The sequence below is a fragment of the Mus caroli genome, unplaced genomic scaffold, assembly GCF_978045245.1.
Source record: "Mus caroli unplaced genomic scaffold, Mus_caroli_1 scaffold_18, whole genome shotgun sequence".
In the NCBI taxonomy this organism is placed as follows: domain Eukaryota; kingdom Metazoa; phylum Chordata; class Mammalia; order Rodentia; family Muridae; genus Mus; species Mus caroli.
In genome coordinates this window covers 24,217,004-24,236,540 of record NW_028227273.1, presented here as the reverse complement: position 1 = coordinate 24,236,540, position 19,537 = coordinate 24,217,004, and the positions used below count along the sequence as shown (strand labels likewise).

General features: G+C 46.4%; 1 protein-coding gene across 23 annotated transcripts in view; it reads left to right on the top strand.

The window, feature by feature from the left end:
• The window catches only part of Dlgap1 (DLG associated protein 1), an 874,571-nt gene that overhangs the window by 797,400 nt on the left and 57,634 nt on the right, over positions 1-19,537 (top strand). For 18 of the 23 annotated variants that reach the window (XM_085833091.1, XM_021186022.2, XM_021186021.3 and 15 more), the window contains one exon: positions 17,184-17,554. In XM_085833091.1, the coding sequence (XP_085689217.1) occupies positions 17,184-17,554 (371 nt within the window). The remainder of the gene's footprint in view (positions 1-17,183; positions 17,555-19,537) is intronic. The other 5 variants (XM_029471242.2, XM_021186024.2, XM_021186032.3 and 2 more) reach the window with 1 other exon arrangement.

Sequence of the window (19,537 nt, the reverse complement as noted above, 5' to 3'; positions counted from 1 at the left end):
GGTGTGCACCACCATGGCCTGCTCACTTTCAACTTTAAAAGGAAATCCAATCATTCCTCCACTTGGTAACAAAGAGTCACAAGACCATCTTTGTAAACATCTGTCTGTGCCCAGGAAGGCATCCCCTATGGATGCCACTGTTGGGTTTGTGTGCACATGGTTTTGAGCCCATCTTTTTCTTAACTTTATGAATTAATTATTTATTAATATTAATTATTATTTGTTAATGCGTTATATTATGTTGGTTGTATTGATTATTTATGGATTCTTTCATAAACTTAATAATAGCACATAGTGTCCTGGATTCTCTCCTTTCCTTTGGATACTGGAGACTGAACCTAGATCTTTAACCATGATATCCAAAACCTAGAGAGGGTGGGTTATGGTGATGTAATCTTGACACTTGTGAGCCTGAGGCCAACCTGCACTACCTAGAGGGCTATTTCAATTTGTATTGTACTATTTATTATCAGAATGGACACACAGGACACGATGTGCCATAGTGAAAATTCAAGGTCAGAGGACAACTTTGTGGGGTTTGTCATCTTCATCCACCATGCATCCACCATGGGTTCCAAGATCGAACAACCCAAGTGCTCTTGCTGGCTGAGCCATCGCCCAGGCTGCCAGCTGTACAGTTCTTGCCTAGCTTGCCTGCCTCCAATCTCCAGCATTCCTAAATTAATTAGTTAAAACCTACACGATATTCATTTCCTGCTCCTAAAAAGCTGTTTGGCCTTGGCTTCAGGTCTCTTTTACTTCTCAGTCCTGTGAGGTCCAGATTGGCTTCAAAGTTACCATGTAGTAGCCCAGATGACACTGCTGATCTTCCAGTGTTATCACACCCAGATGGAGAACAAGCCGTTCTTATCTTTCACAGCCCTGGTGTCTGAATTCTGACTAAGCAAAGTTATTTTGAAAGTTTGTGAGGAGCCGGGAGGTGGTGGCACATGCCTTTAATCCCAGCACTTGGGAGGCAGAGGCAGGTGGATTTCTGAGTTCAAGGCCAGCCTGGTCTACAAAGTGAGTTCCAGGACAGCCAGAGCTATACAGAGAAACCCTGTCTTGAAAAAACAAAAACAAACAAACAAAAAAGTTTGGAAGGGGGTGCTAGTCTGAGGGCTGAAGGTCAGACAATGATAATCTGAGGGCAGAAGGACAGAAAGATGCTAGTCTGAGGACTCAAGGTTAGAACAATGCTTCTTAGCACCAGTACCTTCTAACCCTAACCCTGTGATAGAGGGGAAGATGGTTTCATGTGCTACATCACGGTCGGCAGGGCAGGGATTTCTAGAATAGGGTTTACACGACTTTTCTGTCCTTATATGGAGGTTGGGGGTGTGACATAGAGCCAGATGGATGATAACAGGAATTTTGCAAGGCCCAGGCTATGGAGATGTCATAATACCAGGCAGTTAGCTGTCATCTCAGGCCATGCTGGTCCCAGCTGGTATGGGGAGGTCTTGAGTTTACTGTTATGTTTCCACATGCATCCTGCTGTGAGACAGCTCTGGGCTTACATGGGCCCACGGCAGCCACACCTGTCCTAGGCATCAGTTGAGTGATAGAGTCTTTCATCCCTGTCCAAGAGTAAGAAAATGAATGCTGAAAATCAACTTTCCAATCTTTGGGGGTCAGGAGGTTACAGCTGACTGAGTGAAAGCAGGAACAAGCTAACATAGAGAAGCATCCATGTCTGTTCTGGGGGTGCCTAAAGGTTTGTTTCTCAGAGAACTTGGGTACTGCCTTCTGGACCACTCAACTCCTGTTGAGGTGGCCTTCCCTCTCCCCTGTTGTGTCCTTGGCAGTTGACAAGTGTCATGACTTTGGAAGGCATGTCATTTAGCATGTAGTAGTCACTCCGGCTGCATATCAGATCCAACCAGCTTTGACCAGTTCACCAGAAGAGGGACTTCAGGTATAAAGACATCCTCTCCACAGAGAAAACCAAGATGAGGGTGGAACAAAGAATGAACCAGTCACATAGGCCACACACAAGGCAACACATCTGCCAACGGAATGCCCACTTGCAGACTTAAATTCAGGAGGGGCTAGAGAGATGGCTCGGCAGTTAGGAGCACCGACTGCTCTTCCAGAGGTCCTGAGTTCAATTCCCAGCAACCACATAGTGGCTCACAGCCATCCGTAATAAGATCTGATGCCCTCTTCTGGTGTGTCTGCTACACACAGCTAAAGTGTACTCACATATATTAAATAAATAGATAGATAGATAGATAGATCTTTAAAATTTTTCAGAAGGAACTGGGAAGATAACAGAATACGGTGACTACCCTGTCAAACCAGAAGAGTAGAGCCCCTGCTTCTCAGAGGAGAGCCATTTGGAAGGACAGTGCAGATGTCTTCCAGCAGGTGGTGACAGCCACACTGGTACCAGGACCAGGACAGAGAAGAGTCCCATCAGTAGGAATCCCAAGGCAAAGTAAGGAAACTTGAGTGCTTGAATAAACTAAAGTATGATTGGTCAGGAAATGGGGATCCTGGGACCTGAAGGCTAGCAGAATGGGAAGGGGCGGGGTCCTCAGCCCCAGCCAGGATACCTTCCTCAGGGGACATTTGTAAGCCAGGGTGACAGGCTGTGGCTCCAAGTACTTACAGCACTTTGAATGCAGGGAAAAATTGATCATCCAGGATGCCCAATTAGAAAATACTTTTGACAAACAAAAGCATTTGGCCTGTCCCCTACTTTGTACGCAGGTCTGGACAAACACACTTCATGCAACGATGCCTTTCCTAACCACAGGGCACGCTAGTATTTCTATTTAAACACTTTCTAAACAGCGAAACTGCATGACTCACTCGGCTGATCCCATGACTCATTAATAAATCACAACCTGGAGGTGTAGAAACCTAAGGTAGGAAGTGGCTGTGACACTCCAGAGAGGAATTAATAAATAGAAAGATTCAGAGACCCAGAATGGAGCAAACAGGACATACAGCGAATGCAGAATGAGCTGAGACAGGAGGAGGATCAGAAAGATCACGGCCAGAATTTAGGCTTGAACCATAGGTTCTCAAAAGTCATGGATTTGGGGCTAGACAAGGTGTATAAAGATAGAGTGGTTTGGTTTGGTTTGGTTTGTCTTGGTTTGTTTTTTAAAATCCCACCTCTGTTTTTTTTTTTTTTGTTTTTGTTTTTGTTTTTGTTTTGTAAATCCAAATGTATTCTGTAATTTAAGGTGTATCCAAAAAACAGCATTGTATAATTACAAAACTTTTCAAGCTTTAGTAAGGCAAGAAACAAAATGATGGAGCTGACCAAGAACTCTGTGTGCCGGTGTAGGTTTGAGGACTACTCAGAACAATGTCTACTAAAGACTTAGCTGGGCTTTGCTGTGGTGGAATCAGGTTTTTCCAAGACGGAGAATATGTGTGTTAGGTAGAGCATGGTCTATTTATCAATCGTGTTGACAGAAGTTTCTGCACTGGGCTAACATGAAATTTAGAGTTCACAATTACTAGTCTGGGACTCTTCCAGGCATTTCTTAGGGAAACTAAAAGATAGAAACACCATGAAGTTTATTCTGCACGCACTCTCTCGCAGAGAGGCTCAAGGATGTCTTTCCTGTCTCTTTGCGCAGCCTTCCCAGTCCCTCCCCATCCCCAGGCTTCCTCCTACCAAATCTTTTCTTTTGCAAAGCCTAGGCGGCTTGTTGCTAATGGGAAAATTTGAACAATGGATGTTTCTGAGCCGGTTTACGGAGGCGGTCTTGTCTGTGTCCTGGAGGGAGATTGTAAATGAGATGTCAACGGGGCTCCTTTGTGCGGATGGCATTCATCCCTCCCGGGAGGAATTCCCTTACAGAGCTGGGATTTAAAGTCGATTTCTTGCTCTTCCTAACTTTTATCCAACAGCCAGAGCGTAGGGCAACAAATGAGTCACTGCCGGCTCTGGTATCTAACTTCCTGGTTTAGCAAGGCAATGACTCGGCTATTTACGTGTAGAAAGAAAGGCTCCTACTTAAAACTTTCTGGGATTATTCTCAGCAGCTGAGCCTCTTTACCTGACGGTTAGGAAAGCTGGTTAACCCCTATCGAGGGAGCCTAGCTCCTAGCTGTTTTTCCCACCCCCTTTTCCTTGATTGGCTCGCTTCTCCTTTTAAATCCAAGGAAAGAAAGAAACCACAATTTCGAGCTGCCTCAAACCATCGTCTCCCCTTTCCCCTTCCGGTTCCTCGGTGGAGGACCGCAATTCTAGAGCTATAATTACAGCCTGCAAAGCTCGGCCTAACTCCACCCTTAGGAGATTAGGCTACGTTTTATTGCCTCTCAGCCGCCAGGTGCCCAGTGTGACAAGACTGGGCTTTATCTGAGGGCCTGACAGGGTTATCAGCAACTCAAACGGGCTGAACCTCGGGGCAGCGGCCATCAAAAAGGTTTCTCTTCTCTACGGTTTCATCCTTAGCTGATTTACATCTGCGCCCTAGCCCTACTTGCCTCGGTTTTTCCTTCATTCCAGATCCTTCTCCTGGGATTTCGGATTGGGACGAAAGCCACAGTGACTGGGCAGTTTCAGTGATGAGCAAAGTCAGCCTGGAGCCTGTTCCATTCAAGGCACCAAGCCGGGCGATACCAACGCTCAGGAGGTTTTTAGTGTTCATGGCTGCCTTTTGGATTTGTTCTTTTACAGTCATTTCTTTATTGAGAAAGGGCACACACCAAGGTTAGAGGCCACTTGCCGGAGCTGTTCTCCTGCCCTGTAGGTTCCAGGGATTGAACTCGGGCGAGCAGGCATTGCAGCAAGTGGGATTTACCCACCGAATAGCTGTCAGCCCAAAATTATTATTTAATGAAATCTCACCCGAGGTATTAGAAATCGGAAAGAAAAAAAAAGATTTTTTTTATTGCCCTTCATTTTTATGATTCATTTTAAAAACAAGGATCTAACACACACCAGGAAGTGGGAGCAGGGCTGCTTTGGGGTCATAAGCATGTCGAATGTTTGATCAGTCACCCATGAAGCTCACTAACATATCTGTGTACCCACACATCAGTTTGAAAAGATTGTTTTGACAATGCTGGAGGTGAGGTTCCCCCAGATGCTAGGCAGGCGCTATAGCACCTCAGTTTATTCTGTAATGCAAGGTGCAACCAACAATTATTTCAGAATCGCCCGAGTCTAAACTAGAACACTGAGCCATGCATTTAAAGATGATCTGTGTAGACTTCCAATGAATGAAAAGTTCATTTGTAAACAAACTGTAGCCAAACGGCCCCCACAGAACCTACCATGGACCCACCCTCCTGTCAGGAGAAAAAAAAAAAAGAAGCTATCTATGAAGTTGACCTGTGGGCAAGGAACAGGAAAAAGTCCTTCAGATAACACAACATTGATTATACAATGTTTATCTCAGAAGTCCCAGCATACAGTACCATTTGGAATGCAGACATCCTCCTAACCTGTGACAGGTCCCTCCCGGCGGGACCTCTAGCATTCCCGTAAAAACTAACAAAGTTTGTCTTGTGCGCTGGTGAACCAACAGACACCCAGAACTATTCCAAAGCAATGGCAGATGAACGCCTACCAAACCTGACTGCACACCAGCTGGATATGCTGAAGAGGCTGAGATGGGAAGATCAGGAGTTCTAGGCCAGCCTCAACTATACTTTTAAACTAGGTGGCTCATGCCTTTAACCCCAGCATGCAGGGAACAGAGGCAGGCAGATCTTCAAGAGTAGACTGGTTTACAGAGGTCTAGGCCAGCCAGAGCTACATACTACATGGCTCAAAATAAAACAAAATTAAAATATAAAACCTTGTATACCCTCTACTCTCTATTGGTGGTCCAATACCAATACCACACACACACACACAAGTGTGTGTGTGTGTGTATATAATATAGTATATGCAGTATATAGTGTATATGTAGAGTATATATGCTATATATATCTATATATACTAAGAGTTGACATGTGGGTTTGAGACATGACTCCACCAGCCACATTTCTGAAAACTGTCACTCAAAATCCGACCTTGGAACCGTTAGACCTGAGAAAAACTATTAACAGTAAGCCGACAGCACGAGTTTCACAGCTACTATCAAGTATTGAATCACTGTAGGTCAGCGGTGTGCAATCCCCAGGACTGGGAGTTCCAGGAGTTGTTGGCTGGTTGTTTTCCAACCAGCACTCCAGCAGCACAGCACGGGTTCTCTTGGAGAGAATCTTTTTGTCATTGTTATTGTTTTGAGACAATGTCTCATCTAGCCCAGGCTGGCCTTGAACTCACAATGTAGCAGAGGCTAGCCTTAACACCTGATCCCTCTACCTCTACCTTTCCAGAGCTAGGACTACAAGTGTTCACCTATTATTAGACAGCAGATACAGTGGCATGTCTGAAAAATAAGTAGGCTTCGGTGGGAAGGACGTCTTCCAGGCCTGCTCTATCCTGGGAGAGCTGGGGCAAAGCAACCTCTCTCTTGGCCTCCCCCCAACCCCTTTTAATCTGCTGACTACACCCTCCTCTGCAGGGTTGTTTTTGGAATTCAAAGAGACCAGCTACAGCCTTGGGTTCATTAACACTCAGTGAATGGGGGATGGAGGTTGGAGTAACTTGATACCAATTTTAATCTTGACTTCAAAGGGACTGGAAGGTTGTTGGGTTTTGTTTCCTTTAACTGAAATTTTTGGCAAATGACAAGCATCCGCGCCCCACCTGTCTCTTTTTTCCATGCTAGAAATACATCCCTGTACATGGTAGGTGTGTGCTCTATGGCAGGGCTATACGCTACAGAGGCAGGACAAGTTCAGCCCTCAGGGATACTTTAAATAGTCTTGTAGTCAGAAAGATCCCCGAGGAGCACCTGGAAAGTTTCTTCAGATTTGTGCCCTCAGCTGTCGATGAGCAGCAGTTAAAGACAGTCTGTCCTTCTCGGGGCTGCTCTTGCTATCTGAGTATACATAAGAAACCCGCATCCTAACCCGCATCCTTTCTCTGTACGGCTGAGGCCAATACAGATTAACTTGTAGACCTTTGAAAAAGGAGGAAGGGGGGCTGGTGAGATGGCTCAGTGGGTAAGAGCACCCGACTGCTCTTCCGAAGGTCCAGAGTTCAAATCCCAGCAACCACATGGTGGCTCACAACCATCCGTAACGAGATCTGACGCCCTCTTCTGGATTGTCTGAAGACAGCTGCAGTGTACTTACATATAATAAATAAATAAATAAATAAATAAATAAATAAATAAATAAATCTTTAAAAAAAAAAAAAAAAAGAAAAAGGAGGAAGGGGCTGGTGAGATGGCTCAGTGGGTAAGAGCACCCGACTGCTCTTCCGAAGGTCCAGAGTTCAAATCCCAGCAACCACATGGTGGCTCACAACCATCCGTAACGAGATCTGACTCCCTTTTCTGGAGTGTCTGAAGACAGCTACAGTGTACTTACATATAATAAATAAATAAATCTAAAAAAAAAGAAAAAGGAGGAAGGAGTGAGATGAATAATTAAGAGCTTACCTTCAGAGACCCTGGGAGGCTTGCACCTCCCACGGACCCTGCTGGAACTAACAGGAAGGAAAGAACGGTTTCCTTTCTGGCTTCTCGACAAATCGCGGTTTCCAAGGCACAAGATTCCCGACCTCATTCTTCAGGCTGCTCTCAGTGCCAGGCACTGAGACAAGGAGGCATCACCTGAGGCAGTCAGGACTTAGAAGACCCGGGCTCGGTAGATGTGATCTGTGAACAGGCCTCTCACTTCCTGAAGCAACACAGAGGAATACCATGCTCTGGGTACTCTCCTCCCATTCCCGAGCGCGCTTTGGCCTTGGCCCGAGGAAGAGTGCATCGTGGCTGAGATCGGTTTACTAAACCCAGGCCGGCAGACGTTTGTGGTCCCCATTTGGGTTTGTCCTAACACTCAGGGACTCCATGCTAGTTCTGTTGAAATGAGAAGGGAAACCGTGAGTGTAACCTAAAATAAGAGACTTTCAAACCAGTCTGAAGGTGCAACTAAGTTTGTGGAGTACTTGACTAGCATGCAAAAAAAAAAAAAAAAAAAAAAGTAATGGTTTTAGTCGCAGTACTTCATATAAATAAAAAATTAAATAAATAAATAAATGGCTTAGCCCCGCCCCTTAGGAGGTGAGGGAGATCAGAAGTTCAAGGTGGTTCAAGCTCAATATCAAAACAATGAAGGTTCTCAGAAGGGAGGACAACTACCATGGCTTGTCTAATTCCAACGCTTGGAAAGTCAAAGCTGGAGGATGAGGAGCTCGAGGTCGGCTTCAGGTACACAGCGAGTTCTAGGCCAGCCTAGGCTGTGGGAGACAAAAACCCAGTAATGGTGAGTGGAAAGAACTCGTGGGAGGAAAAGCAGTCACAGATAAGGGAGGTTTGGTAGCCCGGGCCCGCAGCAGCAATCTCATCGGACCTGAGTGTGCCACGAGGCAGACAAGGGACGATGTTAGTTGGATAAGGCACGGGAGACAGTGGAGAGACATTCCTCACGTTAATGATGCTGAGAAGAGAATCCCAGGCCTCAGGCATGGATGGCTATCCGAGCATATCAACACTGGCGTTTGACGTACTAGCTCTGTGTCAAAAGCCGACTAGTCGTAGCTGAGCTTAGCCAGCACTTGACGAGTACCCACAGAACTGGCGACAACTGCCTATGTAGTAGCTTTGGTAGCTTTGGAGCATTGACTGTAGACCCTCATGTGCTGTGTCCTAGTGTACTAGAACACTCAGCTACTGTCTCGTGTATAGTATTTGCATATAGCCTGTTGCACATCCTGCAATATACTATAAGCCATTTTGAGATTACTTCTTACAGAAATTCAATTTCTTTCTAAGTGCAATAAATATTGTTTTTTTATTTTGTGGTTCTAGAGATCAAACCCAAGACCTGCCCAATACCAGCTAAGCACTCTACTACTGATATAGAAATATATATATATGTGTGTGTGTGTATATATATATATATATATATATATATATATATATATATACATATATACTCTAATACTGATGTAGACCCATAAGTCTCACTCTGGATAGCCTGGAACTTGCTATATAGACTGCAAAAACCTCAAACTCATAGAGATCCTCCTGCCTCTGCCTCCCAAGTTCTGGGCTTACAAATGTTCACCAACCCACATGGCTAGATGTTAGTTTTCTGAGACAAATATTCAACTTGTAGCACAGGCTGGCTTTCCATTTGCAATCCCCCCTGCCTCAGCCTCCTGCATGCTAAAAATTATGTAGACCTACACCAAGCAAATAGTTGTTATACTGTCTGTATATAGAGAATAGCAAAGAAAAGCCTGTGCATGTTCAAAAATGAGTCCATTCAAGACAGATCAGACTAGATTAAAGGCAGGTTTCTTGGGAAGCTGCTCTGGAGGTGGGGGGAGACGGGGAGGAGAGAAAGAGTCCTCAAACAAAGAGGGAAAAGGAGAGGAAAGAGAGAGACCCAAACATCAGGATTGGATAGGAAGGAGCCTCTACGGGAATGGCAACCCAGCCTTGGACTGGAAAATTCAAGGATGGGAGCAGGGTATGCCAGGTAGGGAGTGAGGGATGCTGGGAGAACCTGGAGGCCAGGTCTGCTTTGATATGTAAAGCATACACCTCAGTTGCTTTGGACAGGGGTTCAAAACCAAACCCTTGAACTTCTGATATTCCTGAGCTACAGGTATATGCCACCACACCCAATGGGCAGCCGGCTTCCGCCAAAACTCAGTCTGCCCTGAGGGCTTGGTAGACCAGCTGCCCAAACAGGAAGCCTTATATAATTCTGTAACCCTGACCTTGGGCCCTGAATCTCTCCCTTCTGTAAACAGTTCATTCAACTCAGGAAGACCTGTAGGCCAGATGGGGACATATTTTGAAAAACACACGATTACAAATGCTGAAAAAGAAAAAAAAAGAAAGAAAAAAACAAAAAAAAACAAAAAACAATTCCCTAAGCGTAAGAGGAAGTGACTGTGTCTGAGTCAGGGGTAGAAAAAAATCCAGAAAGTCATGGAACAAATGGCAATGAAATCTTCCCGGTGATGAATGTGCCAGGACGGTCGTCTGTGTGCACAGTTGACTCAATAGCACCTGTTGGCAAAGCCGGGAGATGAAGTGCTAGAGAGATCGTATTCCCATCTGGGAACAACACCCGCTGCCTGGGAAATTAGTAACCCTGAAGAGCGAAATGTCCCGATTTCAACACACGGTTCCCAGGCTCTAGAAAGGCTGTGTGGTTCACACAGGCCAGCGGCCCTACCAAGCTTACTCAGACCCCCCAGGCCTTAACCTTTGCCCTTACATGATGTGGGCAAAAACAACTCTAACATCTCCTAGTTTCAGGCATGGGCTGTTTTTGGCTTATAGTATGATTTGATTGTTAAGCTTCGTGAAGGTCTACTGCAGGGCTCAGACCTTAACCCCTGGACCCCGTGCCTTCTGAAGAGACACCTCCAGTATTCTTCAGTGTCCTCTAATTTAGTTAATTAATGAAAGTTTCTGAGAAGACCAGGTACTTTGATCTGAACCTCTCAAGCTTCCGTGTACCGTTTCCAGATGCAGAGCCAGGAAGCAGCCAGGTCCTGTGGGCTAACAGCGACTCGGAACTGGACCTCCATTTCTGCCCAACATTGGAAAGGGGGTGGGGCAGTGTCTAAGAGGATCAGACAGCCTAAAAACACAGCCGCTGGCATTTTACTGGGTGTAGCTGCAGTCTGGGAAGCTGATCTGGCAGTGTGGAAATCTTCAGCAATCCTTATAACACAGGAACCCAGCAGGGCTGACTGGGAAAGCTTCAAACCCAAAAGGTGTCTGTATGTGGAATATACATCGAGACAAACAGGGAAAATGGGAGTAATCACAGCAGGATCACGTTTTGTTGATGCTTTTTCAAGACAAAGCCTGAGTAAGGAGTCCAGGCTGATCTTAAACCCTGGTCTTCCCACATCGACCTCAAAAGGAAGAAATCATAGGCCCGAACCTCCTGCAATGTTTACCAGACCCTTTTCCCAGTATTCTCCCTCACTGATTGGGGGGGGGGGGGGGTCGTCTGAGTCCAGAGGTTTCATTCAGTGGATATTGTCAATGTGCTTAAATAAAAGTGAAGACACTGCAGCTAAGTCTGCTAGCGTTTACTTTTAATCTCAGCACTCAGGAGACAGAAGCAGGTAGACCTCCTAGTTATAAGCCAGCCTAGTCTACATAGTGAGTTCCAGGACAGCCAAGGCTAAATATCTACCCTATCTCGAAAACAACAACAAAAATGGGGACATTTTGAATGGATTCCATCTCTGCACCAGAGACAGGTCGGCACACTTCCACAAAACTTACCAGCGGGAACTGCCGCAGTTCCGAACACGTGCATGTTGTTCCGATGTTGGCCACCAGGGCGCGCGCGAGAGCAGGACAGCCTGCAGCACTTAAATTTGTTTTCCCAGACTTTGTCTTGGGAGGGAGGAGGTTGGGTGCGGGGGCAGTTAGGCGAGAGGCAGCTGGCTCAAAAACAATCCGTTTGTTCCCTGAAATTATCCCACTCGCCTTTTAGAAGTCAAAGGTTGCCACGTTACCTGTTGCCGGGTTCCTAAGATTGCTCGGGGGAAAATGTGGGTGAGAATGGCTCTCCTGAAGCCTGGTGGGGTTTCAAGCTTTGCCCAGCACTGACGCTGACATTTGGAGGGCAGCTGCGACGGATCTGAGTCTAGTTTGGTTGCAGGTCTAATAGAGGAGTGGCTGTGTCTTACATCATTTACAGGCATCAAGTGCCAGGGGCTTCCCCCCACCCCACCCCCTTCCTTTTAATGGCACTTAGCTTTCAGATTCCTCCCCTCCCGGGATTTCTATACAGTGCACGCTCTGTGCAAACCAGCCACGCCTCCGGAATTCCAAGTTTTGTAGCAACCTTTTAGTTGGGAATATGTATTATGTTTTTATATAGAGATATGAATCCCAAACATTGCAGCCAAGAGACAAGCTTTTCCTTTCTTCCTGCCTTCTGAGAACAATGTTTTGTTTGATTAGCCCGGGCAATGGGGCTCTCCCTCGAAAAGGCGGGGGCTATCAGTTGAATAGATCTTCAAGCCAGACATGCTGAGGCTTGGGGCATTTGTCTGGCATTAGGAAGTGTCTGGGATCCCGGTAACCACCAACTGGCGAGGGTGTGGATGACTGCAAGAGTTATTGCCGGCCCCTCCCTCCTCCGCTAGCTCAGAGCCGCTTTTTTTTTTTTTTTTTCCATTCAGTGACAGGGAAAAGTGTTTTCCGTGGAGGATGCCTTGAGTGGAAGTCATTCTCACGCAGGCACCTCCCAGGAGCCAGAATGCATACTAACTACTGTGGGGTGCACTGTACCTCCCAGAGGTGGGCTGGCAAGCGAGTGTGTCTATCACCACAAACCACCAACATCTCTCTGGGTGGCCTGAAAAGGGGGAAGCTGTAAATATTTTTGAAATAGGGCAGTAATTTTTCCATGTGGACTCTGTTGGGCAGAGATTCTGCAACATTTTGTTAATTTTTTATATATACTTAGGTATTTTCTCTTTTTAAAATTGTTTGTTTGGTAGTTCTGAGGATTAAAGGCAGACCTTTTTGAGACTGCAACAAGATTTCTACATAGCCCTGGCTGTCCTGGAACTTGCTATGTAGACCAAGTTGGCCTCAAACTCACAGGGATCCACCAGCTGAAGAGATGGCTCAGAGGTCCAGAGCCCTTGCAGAGGACCTGTGTTCCATTCCCAGCACCCACGTGAGGGCTTATGACCATCCCATCACCAGCTTCACAGGATCCGGTGCATTTTTTTTTTTTTTTTTATCTCCGCAGGCAGCAGGTATGCGTGTGGTGGACAGACATGCACGGGGGGGGGGGGGGGGGCAAAAATCTTATGCATAAATTTAAATAAATCTTTTAAAAGAAAGAAAGAAAATTGACTGATCTGTGCTTGTGCGCCTTCCCAGGAAATGAGTCTTCACTACAGAAGAATAATGTCCTTCTGTTCTGTGTATGAACAATGTGTGACTACACATCTTACAGATTTGTTTTGTTTGTTTATTTATAATATTACACACACACACACACACACACCATGTAGGCATCAAGCTCACAGAAATCTGCCTGCCACTCTAGTGTCAGGATTAACCACTAAGCCTGATGTTTTTGGTGTTGCTGTTGTTAATTAAAATTGCATCTACTTATTTTGTATGTGTATGGACATATGCATGCCACGATGTGCATGTGGAAGCCAGAGGACAACTTTTGAGAGTCGGTTGTCACCTTCTGCCATGTGGGTATCTGGGGATTGACTCAGGCTGTGAAGCTTGGCAGCTGGTGTGTTTACGATCGAGCCCTCTCTCAGACTCATGCAGGTCTTGTTCTTTTAATTTCTCTCATTTGTTTTGTATGCACTTGTGTGATCTCATATGCGCGATCTGGTGTGCACTGGAAGATCAGAGTACCACTTGCAAGATCTGGTTCTTTCTCTCCACCACGTGGTTTTAGGGTGAATGAGTCTGGGCTTGATTAATAACTCTTTTATACAAGTTCAGTCTGGTAACAGCCTGGGACTCAGGGGCAAAACTGTAGGTTAGCAAGCTTGTGGCCCTGGGTTCAAAGATCTAATACCACAGAAACAACACCAATAAAAGTCCCTCTCAGGCACCTGCACAAACTAGCTCAAGCACACACTTCTTCACATAATTTAAAATAAATCTTAAGTGGGTACAAAGAAACCAACAAGAAGGTGGTCCCTGCCCCTGCTTGCCTGTGTGTTCAGTGACCACCTAACATCTGTGCTTAGGAGCTGACAGAGGATGACCAAAGTGGGCAGAGTCTACTTGAACTTCCAGAAAGCCTTCTCCTGACCCACCCACCCACCACCACCACCACCACCACCACTCCACCCACACCCCAGAGTTCCCTGAGGCTTGCCACACCAGCACTGTCTTTCATTGAGAAAGTAGACAGTTGGGCTGGAGAGATGGCTCAGAGGTTAAGAGCACTGACTGCTCTCGCAGAGGTCCTGAGTTCAATTCCTAGCAACCACATAGTGGTGTAAGACTCCAGGGAGCCTTAGCTTATCAGGGACCCCCCAGAGTAAACCACGTAGAGTTGAGATCGATGCAAAAAGCAAGAGGAATTTATTGTTCCAGTGTACTGGAGTCTTACCATCACCCAGGCAGCGAGTGATGCAACTAGACACAATATGATTGGCGGAGCGGTGTACCCTTTAAACTGATTGGTGACAAAGGATTTGCCTTGTCCGAAGGTGGGCAAGGGTCCGTCCTGCATCCTGCAGAATGTGTCCCCACCCTCAGGTCAGATCCTGCCCAGTGGTCTGAGAAATGTTAATTAGCCTCTCCCTACTAGAGGGGCGAGTGTTTCATCACCTTCCAAAGTTGCAAAGCTGACCTTTTCAGTGACTCACAGCCATCTGTAATGGGATCCGATGCACACTCTACTGGTGTGTCTGAAGACAGCTACAGTGTACTCATATAAATAAAAATAAGTAAATAAATAATATTTTGACAACTTTGAGTTAAGTATGGGAGTCCACTCCAGTACTACCAGCACATTGGAGCAGAAGGATGAAGAGTTCAAATCTTGCCGGGGTGCACACTGTATTCTGGGGTGCACACTGTATGCTGGGTTCCACACTGTATGCTGGGGTCCACACGGTGTGCTGGGTTCCACACTGTATGCTGGGATGCACAGTGTGCTGTGGTCCACACTGTATGCTGGGGTCCACACTGTATGCTGGGGTCCACACTGTGTGCTGGGGTACACATTATATGCTGGAGTGCACACTGCCTGTGTGCTGGGGTGCACCATGTAGTTTCTTTGGAAAGTAAGTGGGATAAATCCCCTGAGAATAGGTTTTGAGCGAAATAATGACTTCACATCATAAAGACTTGTCTTGGGGCTGGTGAGATGGCTCAGTGGGTAAGAGCACCCGACTGCTCTTCCGAAGGTCTGAAGTTCAAATCCCAGCAACCACATGGTGGCTCACAACCATCCTTAATGAGATCTGACTCCCTCTTCTGGAGTGTCTGAGGACAGCTACAGTGTACTTATATATAATAAAAATAAAAAAAAAAAAAAAGACTTGTCTTAGAAGTCATGTCCCGGTCTGACATCATTATGTTCAGGTGGGAGTGGACATCCTAATCACGGCCCTCCCTTCTCTAATCTTTTTGGGTCTTCAAACAGTGACTGAGACAGCAGCATCACAAACAGGGCTACCACTTTACCTCTGTCTGGGAGACAAGAGACAGCAACGCAGGGGTTAAAAGTATAGGACGCAACTTACCAGTCCACTCCAGTTTCCATGACTTATCCAGATGCATGAGCCAGGGGATTGAATCTGAGTCTGGGTAGGCGCTTACTCTGAGCTAGTCTGACGGCAGAAGCAAGGGGCGGGGGGGGGGGTGAACTCAATTGCTTATCAGTCACTGTAAACCCTAACCCTGGCAGTACATATATATGGAAGATTTCATGTAGTATTTGCCGATCATCAGACTACATAACTAAGGTGACCTCATCCTATTACATATTCACCCTGTCTTCCTGAGCATGTGAGATTGTAACATGACTTTAAAAAAATTTTTTATTTATCATATATATATATATAAGTACACTGTAGCTGTCTTCAGACACTCCAGAACAGAGAGTCATATTGTGGATATTTGGGAGCCATCCATCATGTGGTTGCTGGGATTTGAACTCAGGACCTTCAGGAAGAGCAGTTGGTGCTCTTAACCACTGAGCCATCTCTCCAGCCCATATTGTAACATGACAATGCAGGATTTCTTCCTTTGGTTCTCAGGCACTCCGTGGGAAGGACAGTGCCAACATCTCTGTGATTCTTTCTCTTATGGTCATGGGAATTACGCTAAATCACAAGGCAGCAGAGAACAGGGCAGCAGAATAGGGCCCTCTTGTTTCTGCTTCATCATAGGATATTTCCTTGGTGACCTTTAAAGAAGGATGGGCAAGGGGGCGGGGAGGGGATAAGGGAATTTCGGGATAGCATTTGTAATGTAAATGAAGAAAATACCTAATAAAAAAATTGGAAAGAAAAAAAAAGCAAAACGGAAGTGAGTGCTTTATTGAGATGGTCCAAGTGGCAGCTAGGACCCAAGTTAGAGTTGTGTGTGGGTTTGCTTGACCCACAGGGCCTTGACCCACAGGGCCTTGACCCTCCAGGCCATGTGTGCCTGGAGAAGGTGTGGAAAGAGAGGGCAGAATCGAATCGGTGGGGACCAATTTCAGACCACTGCAATGGGCTTGCTCTTCACGGGCAGAAGATCTGGTCCTACTTGGAGATGCTTTTTATCTTCCGTTTTCCAAACTGTGCTCCCTACATGGGAAGCTGGGAAGTGGCTGCAGTTTTTCCAGTTGCTGAAAACTGCAACCAGATGTGCATACAGGGGTTGTAGCTTCGGAAAGGACCTGAAGGAATGGCACCCTCGGAGGGAAATACATTCAGACATTTGCCTTGGTGATGTGTCTTGAAGGCTTAGGGTGTCCCTTCAAGGTGTGGCATCATAGAGACCAAACATGCTCAGAGGCGGATCTATAAATGAGTGTGTAGTTTGTGTGGTGGTTGGGGGTCCTCTTAGTGAGTGGTGGTGCTCTGCAAAGTTTGTGAATAAAGGTTTATACAGTGTTCACCTATACAAAATAACAAAAGGGGGGGCGGGGCGGGGAGCACAAAGAAAGAAGGGCAGATAGGTAGGAAACAGAAACCATAGAGAATGAAGAGAGAGGTCTCGAGAGGCTGACAGACACCATAGAGGATAAAATAGAGGTATTGGGAGGCTGATGTGGCCCAAGCATGTCAGGATGCTCTCAGACCACACATGCTCACCATCCCCCAAACCATCCCCCAACAAGCTGCTTTGTTTGGCTTTGGCTGTATTCCTGGCAAGGCAAAACTTCTCCTCAGTTCCTCCCTTGCTACCCAAGACAGTTTCTGCAGGTGACTAGTCCTATCTAGTTCACAATGACTTATAGCTTCCGTTTCAGGGGTGGGTGTCCTCCAATCTCTCCTCCTCACTGCTGTGGGTGTGTTTACCCCATAGGTGGTACGGCTATGGCCCCCCCACCCCCCCCCCCATGGCCTTGTTGTCATGTTCAATGTCAGAATGTTTTGTGTGCCCTGATCTCCCAATGGCTGTCCCTGACGGTATGCAGAAATCACAGTCTTTGCTTTCACTGTCTTCCAGTGTCATCTTGCATTACAACATATAAGAAGACACCACCTCCAGTCCCACCCAGAACTACCACGAAACCTTTCATTTCTATCACAGCCCAGAGTAGCACAGAGTCTGCGCAGGATGCCTACATGGACGGGCAAGGCCAGCGCGGAGACATGATCAGCCAGTCTGGCCTCAGCAACTCCACCGAAAGTCTGGACAGTATGAAGGCTCTCACGGCTGCCATCGAGGCTGCAAACGCCCAGATTCACGGCCCGGCAAGTCAACATATGGGCAGCAATGCAGCTGCTGTCACCACCACCACCACCATAGCCACTGTCACCACCGAGGATAGGAAGAAAGACTTTAAGAAAAACCGATGTCTATCTATTGGGATACAGGTAACTGCTTCCTGTACCTTGAAATAGAACCCACTGAGAAGTGTGCCTCTTCGTGTGTATGTGTGTGTGTGTGTGTGTTTCCAGGAAGTCATTTTGCCACTGGGGATGGAGAGCTGGGGCAGGTGGTACATGCCTGTCATCTCAGCACTCAAAAACCTGCCTGAGGCAACAAAAGTTGCAAATTGAGGCCAGTTGTAGTAGCAGAGAGAGAGAGACCTTTAACTCCCAGCATAGGCAAAAAGCTCTGTGAGTCCAAAGCCAGCCTGAGTAACATAGCAAGGTTCTGGCAAAACAAATAAAGAAAGGAGGGTTGAGAGTTCAAGGCCATCTTAGGACAGTTTGGACTACATATGCCTTTCTTAAAATGAATCAAAATACAAAAAAAAAAAAAAAGAAAGAAAAGGAAAGAAAAAACAAAATTATATCTGCCATTACTTTGTATGTATATCAAAGTACCCTTACGTGTCTTATGTACATTTTGATTCTCAAACAGAGGTCAGGAGCTATGGCTGTGGCTAAGCACAGTTGCTGTTTTTTTTTTGGGGGGGGGCGGGGGGGACATGGTTTCTCTGTGTAGCCCTGGCTGTCCTGGAACTCACTTTGTAGACCAGGCTGACCTCGAACTCAGAGAACTCAGAAATCCGCGTTCCTCTGCCTCCCGAGTGCTGGGATTAAAGGCGTGGGCCACCACGCCCAGCGGATTTTTCATTGTTCGCAAGCGGGGAGAAGGAGCTTGCGGCAGAGAAGTGGGAGGAGCTTGTGCGCTGTGCATACAGGTCAGGAGAGTACTATCAAGAAAGTATTCTCTCCTTTACTGTGTAAGAACCAGGATTGAATTCAGCTTGATAGACTTGGCCGGATGCCTTTTCTCAATGAGTCATTTTGCTCACCCAAGAATAGCATTTGTTTTTTGTTTTTTTTGTTTTTTCGAGACAGGGTTTCTCTGTGTAGCCCTGGCTGTCCTGGAACTCACTCTGTAGACCAGGCTGTCCTCGAACTCAGAAATCTGCCTGCCTCTGCCTCCGAAGTGCTGGGATCAAAGGCGTGCACCACCACCGCTCAGCCAAGTATAGCATTTTTTTTTTTTTTTTTTTTTTTGGTTTTTCGAGACAGGGTTTCCCCTGGCTGTCCTGGAACTCATTCTGTAGACCAGGCTGGCCTCGAACTCAGAAATCCGCCTGCCTCTGCCTCCGGAGTGCTGGGATTAAAGGCATGCGCCACCACGCCCCGCTAGCATTTTTTAAAGTTCAAAATTCCAGGCCTGTAAGATGGCTCAGAGAGAAAAAGGCCCTTGCTGTACAGCCTGGTCACCTGGGTTTGAGTCCAAAACCCAGTGTAGGAGTCACACAACTCCTGAACGTTATCCTCTGAGACACAGGAGCTCTGTGGCAGGCACCCCACCCTCCCCGGTGCCACAGATTTAGGCAGTCGGGATGGACACAGGTCTCTCTTTGGGATTCGGGTCAGTTCTACCAAGGTTGTTTGTGGTCGCTGAATGTTCTCAGTGCCTCTCAACCATGCGTGTCACCATGGTTACCGTGGGAAAGTTTAGGTTACACACTTTCGCCATGGTGATTATAGTATCTGCCTTTCTATCTGACACTGAGTTAGCTCCATGGGGTGGTAGCTTGCTTCGTTTCCTCAAGATTTACTTCATTCTTTTCTTTTTTTTCTTTTTCTTTTAATTTTTTTTTTTTTTTTCAAGACAGGGTTTCTCTGTGTAGCCCTGGCTGTCCTGGAACTCACTCTGTAGACCAGGTTGGCCTCGAACTCAGAAGTCCACCTGCCTCTGCCTCCCAAGTGCTGGGATTAAAGGTGTGTGCCACCACACCAGGCTACTTCATTCTTTTTCAAACGTCTTTATTTTATGTCATTTTCAATAGCTAATGCATCTTCGTCATCTAAAACTCAAAACATGGTTTAGGTTTTATTTACATATTCTCTGTGTGTGTGTATGCGACTGGACCTGAATGCATATCTGGG